Source organism: Megalobrama amblycephala, linkage group LG15 (genome assembly GCF_018812025.1).
Source record: "Megalobrama amblycephala isolate DHTTF-2021 linkage group LG15, ASM1881202v1, whole genome shotgun sequence".
Classification (NCBI taxonomy): Eukaryota; Metazoa; Chordata; class Actinopteri; order Cypriniformes; family Xenocyprididae; genus Megalobrama; species Megalobrama amblycephala.
In genome coordinates, this window is record NC_063058.1 from 11,431,254 (window position 1) to 11,444,076 (window position 12,823).

Genomic DNA, 12,823 nt, shown 5'->3' on the forward strand with positions numbered 1-12,823 from the left:
TTGACCACCAACCGCAACTTTCAGATGCTATATTTATTTTTTCAGCTCAACTGTCACAGAATGGAATGCACAGGATTGTAAGAAAACTGCCTTTGGAGGCATTATGTGTTACATTTTGCTTTTGAAACAATGTCTCTCATTTTCCTGAAGCTGCTTGGTGCTACAGCCATAGAGGACAAACTTCAAGAAGGAGTTCCAGAGACTATTGCCTGTCTGACCTTGGCCAACATCAAGATCTGGGTGCTCACCGGAGACAAACTAGGTAACCAGTGCTAATGAGAACCTATAGCATTCACTGAAGACTTAATTGAGACACATTCTCACTGTCTTACACAATATAATGAAGAATCTATTGTGATTGCAGAGACGGCAATGAACATCGGCTACTCCTGTAACATGCTCAGAGACGACATGAACGAAGTGTTTATAATCTCAGGTCACACCATGCTTGAGGTTCAGCAGGAGCTCAGGTAACATTTCACACTATTGGTAATTATTCATATATTCAAATACATATAACTTTGTTTTGCAGTCATATAGACTTGAATGAGTCAGATTCACTAAAAAATTTCATTCTTGCTGTCTTTCTGAACAAAGCCTAAAGGTCTTAAGCCTGTTTTGCTACATTGAATTGAACTATTGTACGTGATTGTAAAATAAAATGTCATTTTCTGATACTTTGTGCAAAGGACTGCTAAAGAGAGAATTGTGGGACCCAGCAAAGATAAATTCAGCAGTGGCCTTGACATGGAAAAGACAGAATTGTACTCAAGTGACTCTGTCTTTGAAGAGACCATCATCGCAGAGTATGCTTTAATCATCAACGGACACAGTTTGGTAAGGGCCTCAGTCTGGGTCCTGAAGAGGATTTGACTTAATTGCTGTCTTAATAATGTGTTACTAAGCTCCTAACGATGGTCGTTGTTTTCAAAATGAACATTTGGTTCAGCATTATCCTGAAAAATGTAGTTTTTAAGGTAGAGAGTGGCTGAAATTGGTTTTATTGGATAACTGTCTCTGAACCCAATGACAACAATTCTGCATACACATACTGACAGCGTATACATGGCATCAAATTTAAAGTTTGTGTGTACTGATCTAACATGAAGGCACATGCCCTGGAGGCAGACCTGGAGCAGATCCTGGTGGATGTGGCGTGTCTGTGTAAGACAGTCATCTGCTGTCGGGTCACTCCTCTGCAGAAAGCTCTGGTGGTTGAGCTCATAAAGAGACACAAGAGAGCCGTCACTCTCGCCATTGGAGACGGAGCCAATGACGTCAGTATGATCAAGAGTAAGATGTCACTATCTATCTATCTATCTATCTATCTATCTATCTATCTATCTATCTATCTATCTATCTATCTATCTATCTATCTATCTATCTATCTATCTATCTATCTATCTATCTATCTATTTATTCAATTCAGTTCAATTCAAAATTGCTTTATTGGCATGACTGTAAATCATACAATATTGCCAAAGCATACATAAAACAATAATAAAAACATCTGTATAATAGAAGAAAATAATATAAAATATTATAATGCTATCAAATATTACAACATAACTTAAACTTAAATTAACATTGTAACACAATAGAACATGTCTGAACATTTGGTACCACAGTGGTTAAACAAATACACACACGTACGGAGGGTCACTGTGGTGGACGGTAGGGAAACACACTGAGGTCAGACACACACACACATTCACCTGCTGTCTCTCAGGCTGTGGCACGTCCACACGTATCTCGCAGCCAGTGCTGCTGTCGGTCCCTCTCCTAATATTAACTTTATTTGTTCTACTTCACTCATGGCTATAAAGTTCTTTATTATGTTACTGAATTTGGTGAAGTAGAGATCTCTAATTGATATGTATTTGTGGCAGTGAAGGAGGAAGTGCGTCTCTGTCTCGATCTCTCCTGTCCTGCAGTGAACACACACCCTTTGCTCTCTGGGTAACCAGCACTTTCTGTGTCTGCCGGTCTCGATGGCTAGACTGTGCTCGCTGAGCCTGTACTTGGTCAGGATCCGTCTCTGCTTTGTGTCTTTGACACTTTGGAGATATTTTTCTGATTCATAATTTGATTTCAGAGTTCGATAGAATTGTAATTTACTTTGTGTTTTAGTTTCCTCATCCCAATGTTCCAGATATGTATTTTTAGATTGTTTGAAAATTTGGTTTATTTTGATATTTGGAGAAGCAGTGCTGGTCTGAGACTGGTTAGTGTTAGTAGAGTTAGTCAGGTTAGTAAGTCTCAGGACCAGCTGACTGAGGGGACTCTTTTCGGGGTTCAGTTCTTGGGTTTGTAATGCTTTAAAATGTAGCGATTCTGTGGGACTTGATTTTAGATGCATCCAGAATTTGAGGGATCTTTTTTGCATATTAATAATCAATGGGAATCGGCCTAATTCTGCCCTACATGCATTATTGGGTGTTCTTCTTTGTAATTTTAGGATCATTTTGCAGAATTCTGTGTGTAGGGCTTCTGTTGGATGTCTGTCCCATCTAGTGTAGCTCTGATCACTGAGTGGACCCCAAACCTCACTTCCATACAGCGCAATGGGCTGAATCACACTATCAAAGATTTTACACCAGATTGGAATTGGTAAATCAATGTTTTGGAATCTTTTCTTGATGGCGTATAGAGCTCTTCGAGCTTTATCTTTGAGAGCATTCACTGCCATACTGAAACTCCCCGATGCAGTGATGATCAGACCGTGGTAAGTGTACTGCATCGTGTGTTCTAGGGCGGCGCTGCCTAGACTGAACTGGTATCTGTGTTCCTGACATCTGGGCTTTTTCTGGAAGACCATAACGTTGGTCTTCTTGAGGTTTACTGCCAGGGCCCAGTTCTGGCAGTAGTCATCCAGCAGGTCCAGGTGCTGCTGTAGTCCCTGTGCAGTGGGTGACAGCAGCACCAGATCATCTGCATACAGCAAGAGCTTGATGTTCTTGTCTTGTAGAGTGAGTCCGGGAGCTGTAGACCGTTCCAACTGCACCGCTAGTTCATTAATGTAAATGTTGAACAGCGTTGGACTCAGGCTACAGCCCTGCCGTACTCCTGTCTTCTGGGTGAAGAATTCTGTATGTTTGTTGCCAATTCGTATTGCACATTTGTTGTTCGAATACATTGATTTAATAATGTCATAAGCTTTACCCCCTACACCGCTTTGTAAAAGTTTGTAATATAATCCGTCGTGCCAAATAGAATCAAATGCTTTTTTGAAATCGACAAAGCATGCAAATATTTTTCCGTTTTTGGTTTGTTTTACGTGTTTATTGATTAGGGTGTGTAGGGTGTAAATGTGGTCAGTTGTTCTGTGATTTGGAAGGAAGCCAATCTGACTCGGACTCAGGACATTGTGTTCGGTAAGGAAGTTTACAATTCTATTGTTTAAAATACTGCTAAATAACTTCCCCAGGTTACTGCTCACACAAATGCCTCTGAAATTATTAGGGTCCAATTTATTCCCACTCTTATGAATTGGGGTAATAAGTCCTTGGCTCCAGATGTCAGGAAAACAGCCTGAACTAAGTACAGTGTTGAATAATTTGAGCACAGCCGTCTGCAGCTCAGGTGTGCTGTGTTTCAGCATTTCACCCAGAATGCTGTCAGCACCACAAGATTTCTTACATTTTTGGCTTTTGAGTTTATTTGTCAATTCTTCATGTGTAATTGGGAAGTCGAGTGGATTTTGATTGTTTTTAATTGTGTCTTCATAAGTTTGTAGATTTTGGTTGATCAGATTATAATTGTCATTGAGTTGTTTTGGTGGGATTTCTTTATATAAATTTTCAAAATGTTTTGTCCAGATTTCTCCATCTTGTATTGGTAGGTCTTGTGGTTTTGTTGTGCTCAGATTATTCCACATATCCCAGAACTGATTCTGATTGATTGAATGTTCTATTTCCTGTAAACTTTTGGTCAGATGGTGTTGCTTATTCACTCTAATTGTGTCTTTGTATTGTTTTAGTTTTGAACAGTATTCACTTCTGATGTCTGTGTTGTTTGGTTCTTTATGTTTCAGATTTGATAATTTTCTGAGTTGTTTCCTTAGTGTTTTGCAGTCTGAGTCAAACCATTTTTCATTTTTTGGGGTATTTTTAGTATATTTTTTGCCTTTCTTTTTCAATTCACTTCTATGCGCTGCTTTTTTAAATATGTAATTTATTTCATTTGTAGCCGAATTAACACCATCATTAGTTGTTTCAAATTTCTTATTTATGAATGTATTTATTACATTTTTTAGTTCTTCCGAATTGAGGGCATGGATAAATTTGTCTGGGCTGTCTGGAGCCCATTTGTATCTCTGCTGGACCTGATACATTTTGCAGGTTTCCAGCCTGTTTTGTTCTGGTGTGTGATGAGTTTTGATGTAGATGTTAGTTTGGTTATGGTCAGAGAGTGGAGTTTGCTGTTTGACAGTAAATGCACTGAAGGAGGAAGGGTCCATGTCAGTGATGGCATAGTCAACTACACTAGCTCCAAGACCTGAACAACACGTGAACCTCCCTAAAGAGTCCCCTCTGATCCTGCCGTTAAGAATGTACAGGCCCGAGGCTCGGCAGAGCTGCACTAACTCTTTACCATTTTTATTTACCATTTGGTCAAGGTTGTTTCTTGGTGGGAGATTTTTTGTGAGGCTCAGGGGTTTTTGGCCAAAGACATATTCATTGCCCTTTGGATCTATGTTATCAGGTTCAGATCCTGTTCTTGCATTAAAGTCTCCACACAGCAGCACATTTCCCTGGGCCTGGAAATGGCTGATTTCAGTGTGGAGGTTGTTCAGATATTCCTCATCATGGTAAGGGGATTCTGCTGGAGGAATGTAGATGGCACAGATATAAGTGTCAGTGCTTGAAATGCCAATTAGTTTGTTTATTTTTAACCAGCAATGAAATTTTCCAACTGTAGTAACAGAAATGTGTTTGGCCAGATCCTCCCTGTACCACACCAGAATTCCTCCCGAGTCTCGTCCACGATGGACTGTACTTAATTTAACTGAGGGCACAATTACTTCATAGTAGCCTGAGGGACAGTAGGTAAGCACATCATTTCTACACCAAGTTTCAGTAAGAATGATAATATCAGCATCTTTGATATTTTTCAGAAATTCAGGGTCTGTGCTTTTAGAACCAAATATTGAAGAATGAAGACCCTGAATATTCCAACAACTTATATGAAATGAACGCATTAGTATTATTAAAGATAAAAGATAAAGATCTATCTATCTATCTATCTATCTGTCTGTCTGGCTGTCTTATTCTTAATGCTCAGTATGATAAGGTGCTTGTGACATATATATTCCATGCGACTGAAATATTCGATGTAGATGCACTTCTGGTCTAATAGAGTGGTTGCTATGGAAATAGGCTGGCCTTTTTGATCTGTAAAGATGTGTGTATACGCTCTCTGCTCTCCCCCAGCGGCCCACATTGGCGTGGGAATCAGCGGACAGGAGGGCATGCAGGCGGTGTTAGCCTCTGATTATTCCTTTGCCCAGTTCCGCTACCTGCAGCGCCTCCTGCTCGTCCACGGGCGCTGGTCCTACCACCGCATGTGCAACTTCCTCTGTTACTTCTTTTACAAGAACTTTGCCTTCACACTGGTTCATTTCTGGTACGGATTCCTTTGTGCATTCTCTGCCCAGGTAAATATTTCAGCCTGTGGATGAAACATGCATATGATTTCAATTGAAGATTGTGAATAATCCTTTTTTTTTCATTTTGTCATTGTAGACGGTATATGACCAGTGGTTCATCACACTCTTCAACATTGTCTACACCTCACTTCCTGTTCTGGCCATGGGCCTGTTTGACCAGGTAAAAAAAGCGGCATTGTGTAGCTGCACCAAACACAATTGCAATATTTGCCTTTTAACGTAAAGTTTGTTGGTTTTTCAGGATGTGAACGAGCAGTACAGTTTACGCTATCCAAACCTGTACAGACCTGGTCAGCTTAACCAGCTCTTCAACAAGAGGAAGTTCTTCACCTGTACGCTGCAGGGGGTCTGCACCTCTTTTATACTCTTCTTCATCCCGTATGGAGCCTTCATGACCGCTGTGAGGGATGACGGCGCACACATCTCTGATCAGCAGGCTTTCGCCGTCACAATAGCAACCTCTTTGGTCATTGTGGTCAGTGTACAGGTGAGCCTGTTTATCTTGACTGTGCAATCTAAAAGATAGATTTTAACCTATATATATATATATATATATATATATGGATTTAAGAAATAAAATATATGTTTTTGTTTAATAAATGTGCTTTAATAATTGTATAATAAAAATGTTTTGCATTATTTTCATGACATCTAAACATACACTATATTGCCAAAAGTATTGGGACACCCATCCAAATCATTGAATTCATGTGTTCCAATCACTTCCATGGCCACAGGTGTATAAAATCAAGCACCTAGGCATGCAGACTGTTTCTACAAACATTTGTGAAAGAATGGGTCGCTCTCAGGAGCTCAGTGAATTCAAGCGTGGTACCGTGATAGGTTGCCACCTGTGCAATAAGTCCATTTGTGAAATTTCTTCACTACTAAATATTCCACAGTCAACTGTTAGTGGTCTCATAACAAAGTGGAAGCAATTGGGAACAACAGCAACTCAGCCACAAAGTGGTAGGCCACGTAAAATCACAGAGCGGGGTCAGCACATGCTGAGGCTCACGGTGCGCAGAAGTCGCCAACTTTCTGCAGAGTCAATAGCTACAAACCTCCAAACTTCATGTGGCCTTCAGATTAGCTCAAGAACAGTGCGTAGAGAGCTTCATGGAATGGGTTTCCATGGCCGAGCAGCTGCATCCAAGCCTGACATCACCAAGTGCACTGCAAAGCGTCAGATGCAGTGGTGTAAAGCACGCCGCCACTGGACTCTAGAGCAGTGGAGACGTGTTCTCTGGAGTGACGAATCACGCTTCTCTGTCTGGCAATCCTATGGACGAGTCTGGGTTTGGTGGTTGCCAGGAGAACGGTACTTGCCTGACTGCATTGTGTAAAGTTTGGTGGTGTGGGGTTGATTTTCAGGGGTTGGGCTTGGCCCCTTAGTTCCAGTGAAAGGAACTCTTAATGCTTCAGCATACCAAGACATTTTGGACAATTTCATGCTCCCAACATTGTGGGAACATTGGGGATGACCCCTTCCTGTTCCAACACGACTGCGCACCAGTGCACAAAGCAAGGTCCATGAAGACATGGATGAGCAAGTTTGGTGTGGAGGAACTTGACTGATAGAACTCCTTTGGGATGAATTAGAGCGGAGACTGTGAGCCAGGCCTTCTCAACAACATCACTGCCTGACCTCACAAATGCGCTTCTAGAAGAATGATCAAAAATTCCCATAAACACACTCATAAACCTTGTAGAAAGCCTTCCCAGAAGAGTTGAAGCTGTTACAGCTGCAAAGGGTGGGCCAACTCCATATTAAACCCTACGGATTAAGAATGGGATGTCATTAAAGTTTATGTGCACGTAAAGGCAGGCGTCCCAAAACTTTTGTCAGTATAGTGTATTTACCCTAATGCAAAAACAAAACTAATTTGTTACTGATTATTTATGTTAACAATATTGAAATATTACATTTTGTTTTAGATTGGGCTTGACACCAACTACTGGACCGCTGTGAACCATTTCTTTATATGGGGCAGTCTAGCTGTTTACTTTGCAATCCTTTTTGCAATGCACAGTGACGGCATATTTACCATATTCCCGAACCAGTTTCCTTTCATAGGTAAGAATTTAAATGCATTTAGAAAGGTACTAAATATTTTTTATTGTTTAGTCATATATATTTGCATTTGAATTCCTAAACAACCAAGGGGCAGTTGGTCTTGGACTTCATACTGACACCTACTGGTGTGGATGTAGCATCACATTTTTGCTGTAGATTCCATTGTGAAATCTATATTCTCAGGCATTTATTTATCAATAATTGCATCATTCTGTGACCAAAACCGTAACATATTAGTGAGTAGTCTTCAACTGATCATGTGATCTCAACATGGTGGCCACCATGAGGGGGACCGTCCTTCTTAAATCAACTTTAGGTCACTAATGTTACTGAAGTTAATTATTTTTGTTTGATTGTAGGAACCGCACGTAACTCTCTGAATCAGAAGATTGTGTGGCTGGTCATCCTCCTCACCACAGTTGTGTGTATAATGCCCATGGTGGCGGTCCGATTCATCAAAACTGACCTCTATCCCACACATACTGATAAGGTATACATATACACATGCCTTATACAGTGCGGAGAAAAAATAATTAATATGTCCTTATGAATGAGTGAATACACTACCGTTCGGGTCGTGAAGATCTTTTAAATGTTTTTGAGGCTTTTTTGCTCACCAAGGCTACATGTATTTGATTAAAATATATTTTATTTATCTATTTAAATATATTTTAAAATGCAATTTATTCTAGTGATGGTAAAAGCTGAATTTTCAGCATCATTACTCCAGTCTTCATGCCTCATGATTAGTGTTGGGGAAAGTTACTTTTAAAAGTAATGCTTTACAACATTGTGCTACTCCCTAAAAAATTAACTAATTGCATTACTTAGTTACTTTTTATGAAAAGTAATGTGTTAAATTACTTTTGCGTTATGTTTTCTCACCTGGGCTGGGCCTGCTTTTGCAATTACAACAAAAAAGTTCTATTTTTGGCAAATGTTAAGGCCCTTTCACACCAAAAGTGAAATGAATAAGCTTTAGGCTGATCACAAATGTGATGTTTATCTAAAGTCATTTTTAGTGTGGTTGAATTAGATCATTGAAGGTCAGCAGCAAAGACATTGGTTAATAAAGTGAGATTAAATACATAAAGTATATTTGTTTAATTTAATATATTTAATTATTGCAGGTTTGTGCAATATTCTGAGTTTGCATTTCACTGTTTTTATTAATTTTGAGGAATACTTTGAAAAAGTAACTCAGATATTTTGTTGTAAATTTAAAAGTAATGCGTTACTTTACTAGTTACTTGAAAAAAAGTAATCTGATTATGTAACTCAAGTTACTTTTAATGCGTTACCCTTCAACACTGCTCATGATCCTTCAGAAATCATTCTAATATGATGATTTTCTGCTCAAAAGGCATTTCTGATTACTCTCAATGTTGAAAACATGCTGCTTAATATTTTTGTGGAAACCATAATATATTATAAATGTCTTTATTGTCACTTTTGATCAGTTTAATACAACCTTGCTGAATAAAACTTTTTAACTTTCTTAAAAAGAGAAAATCTTACTGACCCCAAACTTTTGAGTTTTAGTGTTCATGATAATGAGCTGTCGAAACAATTTGCCCTCCCACAGGTGCGTTTACTTCAGCAGGCCACTAGGCGGCAGGGTCCTCAAGAGCAGAACCTCAGGAGAGTCCGCAGGACGAGTTCTCGGCGCTCGGCGTACGCTTTCGCCCACCAGCAGGGATACGGAGAACTCATCACCTCCGGCAAGAACATGAAGGTACCCACATCCTCTACTTCCACATACCCACTATCCTCACCCTCGAGAGGCCACGGCGACACCAGCCGAGGGGCGAACGACACCATCTATGTGGCAGAGACCACCTCAACCACCTCTAGATTTAGGAGGGAAAGTGACCAAAATCAAGAGGTAACGATGGAAGACTTGGAGGCCAGATAAAGGGCCGTTTTTCTTCCTTTACAGAAGGAAGAGGAATTAGCGCTCGCCTTTAATGTGAGAAAATGATAATGGATTCTGGGCTGACACATTCTGGGCTCCCAGAGATGCCCACGGGCACGGCCACACATGCACAGGAGACTCCAAAGAGCCAGCACTATGAAGCACAGATAACACTAATTTCCTTCACCCAATTTTCAACTCTCATGCAAATCTGTTGCCGCCTCACAAGGCACATTGAATTTGAAAATGAACCTCAGATTCATTTTGTATTCTCACCTCTTCTGGCACAGATTCAAAAGTTTTCTCAGACAGGCACCGTTTTTGTATTTCGAGTTCTAAGAACTTCTCTTTATGCATTTGCGAATGTTTTAGGCATCTGAAACATTAAATCCACTGAGTTCTATTACCTGCACAAGTTTAAACATGTTCAACAAATGACATGGGTCTAATAATACTAATGAGGCATAAGGGAGCAAATATGTACAAGTGTGTGAAATAATACCTCTTATTTTGTTATAAACACTGATACAACCATCTGCAGTGCATATGTAATATAGATACGTTTAAAGACATGGAAGTTGCATCTATACCCACAGTTTGCACCTAAATGCATCGTGCTACTGGATGAGTAGTAACAATTAGGAATGTGCGAAAACGATGCCGCAGTGAACAAGCATTGGCTGTAAATCCTACTTTGGCGTTGCAAAGCAAGCTCTAGTGAATGGGTTTTAAAAGATTTTAAAATGCCAAATTTTGTTTTAAACATACCTCTTTTTTAAAAAGAAAACATTCAAGAAAGTGTAAAAACATCCCATACTTGTCCATAATTCATATCGTAGTTAGTGCTTTTGCATGCAGCTCAGCGAACTGAGAATATTGAGTTTTTAAGCAAAAAGTCGTGCCTTCCATCAAGCGATAGACTGAAGCATTTACACCGTTTAAACTTCTAGAATTCCACATATATCTACTACAAAGGTCTATAAAGTGGGCATTTATTTCAAATGATCCTTTACGGAAGGGTTTTTGTGCCTTTTTGTTTTACGGTCATCAAAGGAAGTAGTTTGAGTTCTGTTTGTCGAGTCGAATGTGTCACCATTGTATTTTTTCTCTGAATGTATCACTTTTTTTCAGGCATATTAGCTGTTCATTGCCTTCATTGATGTAGATACATTTTTCTACAATAATTTATTCGACGAAGGGCGTCGTGCAACATTTCCTTTTTATGAATGTTCAGTTGACGTTAATTTAATGTTATGTTAAATAATATATATATATGATGAATGTATAAGATTTTTCTGCTGTGCTATTTTGTCAACAAAGACCATGCAGATTGTTTATTGTTTTTATTTAAATGCATGGATTTTTATACAAGTCAAAAAGTTGTTTTTATATGATATGCATTAAATGGCCATTGTTTAATTTATTTAAAAATGGATTGTTTGCCTTCATGTTTCATGTAACAATTTTTTTTTTACTAGGTTATTACTAGGAAAAACTGAGTGTTGTGGGTTGTTGCCAAGGTGTTGTCAAGGTGTTTTGAGTTGTTCTGCTATGGTGCAGTATGCGACTTACACCGATAAAAGGTATCTTTTCCATGTTAATCGGAGTTTTTGTCCTAACCAGCTGCGTCGGCGACACGCGAATATTCTATTTTAGAAACGATTTCTATTTCTCCACGGCGTCACGGCTGGAACAGCAACACAAAGTATGGCAATGACAATATCAGGGACTGTTTGTGTGCTTTATTTAATGTTAAAAGCATCTAATGTGAGTTTGAATATCATTTTGTGTTCTCAGCTTTTTAGCTGTAATGAAAACAACACTGGCTAATTCACCTCAGATCTTGAAAATAAATAAATGGGCACAAGAACGTTCAAACTCAATGTGAACAAACAAGTGTATTCTATGACAAAGATTGTTTCAGTCACTCAGTATGTATTTTAAATAATGTTTAAATGATGTAATATTTATGAATTTTACTAAGCACTAACCCATTTCATTGTGTCTGCTGTGCTCTTGCCGAGAGAGCCCGCCCACACTCTCTTCTGATTGGTTTTTGATTGATTTTATCGCTTCTCATTTTCACGGCGCATCTAGTGTGGACAGTCAAATTGCTCATTGCTGGAATCTTATCGCATCGCGTCTGGTTAGGACACGGTGTTAAAAGGTGCGGTCACATTTGTGATTTTTTTGGGGGGGGAAATTGTCTATTGTCAATGTGGCGAATCCACTTAAATTCCATTTCACACCAAGAACGATAACTAAAGATAACGATTAAGAATCGTTCTAAATATAAAAGAATAGCACTGTCCACAACACAGTTATAACGAGAAACAATATCATTGGGATCACTTTCAGAACAATTTTTTCCAGCTGTTGAAGGATAAAACACTGACAGCCAATCAGAATCCGTTCTAACTTAAAGGAACACTCCACTATTTTTGAAAATAGGCTCATTTTCCAACTCTCCTAAAGTTAAACAGTTGAGTTTTACCGTTTTCGAATCCATTCAGCCGGTCTCTGGGTCTGGCGGTACCACTTTTAGCATAGCTTAGCATAGTTCATTGAATCTGATTAGACCGTTAGCATCTCGCTCAAAAATGACCAAATGTCACAAATGTCTCCATGGTTGCAAGGCACACTCCCTGTGCAAGCTAGGGGTCACAGGTGCTCATCTCTTAGTCTCATTGCGCCTGCTGCACTCATGGTACGGCAGCAAAGTTCCTTGATTATTACGCCGGAATGAGAGTATAGTTCCTAGCCATATCGGCCTAGAAAATCGCAACTTTTCATTTTCCGTCGGTCTTAGTACACGATGTAACTACAGAAGAGTCAAGTTTTAAATAGGAAAAATATCGAAACTCTTTGGTCATTTTTGAGCGAGATGCTAACGGTCTAATCAGATTCAATGATTTATGCTAAGCTATGCTAAAAGTGGTACCGCCAGACCCGGAGATCGGCTGAATGGATTCGAAAACGGTAAAACTCAACTGTTTAACTCTAGGGGAGTTGGAAAATGAGCCTATTTTCAAAAAAAGTGGAGTGTTCCTTTAAGGGCTGGCGCATTTAAAATGGCAGATGACATTGTGGAGAATTTAATTGCCGAATTTAATTTAATTTCACTCTGCTGGTTAAAGCCGTGTAAGTACAACAAGAACAGCAA

General features: G+C 39.3%; 1 protein-coding gene across 3 annotated transcripts in view; it reads left to right on the forward strand.

The window, feature by feature from the left end:
- The window catches only part of atp8b4 (ATPase phospholipid transporting 8B4), a 47,898-nt gene extending 36,807 nt beyond the window's left edge, over positions 1–11,091 (forward strand). For all 3 annotated transcript variants that reach the window (XM_048158374.1, XM_048158375.1, XM_048158376.1), the window contains 10 exons: positions 151–262; positions 365–470; positions 690–837; positions 1,110–1,293; positions 5,433–5,656; positions 5,745–5,828; positions 5,910–6,155; positions 7,607–7,745; positions 8,105–8,235; positions 9,331–11,091. In XM_048158374.1, coding sequence (XP_048014331.1) covers positions 151–262; positions 365–470; positions 690–837; positions 1,110–1,293; positions 5,433–5,656; positions 5,745–5,828; positions 5,910–6,155; positions 7,607–7,745; positions 8,105–8,235; positions 9,331–9,660 — 1,704 coding nt within the window. In that variant the 3' untranslated portion in view covers positions 9,661–11,091. The remainder of the gene's footprint in view (positions 1–150; positions 263–364; positions 471–689; positions 838–1,109; positions 1,294–5,432; positions 5,657–5,744; positions 5,829–5,909; positions 6,156–7,606; positions 7,746–8,104; positions 8,236–9,330) is intronic.
- Positions 11,092–12,823: the final 1,732 nt, after the last annotated feature.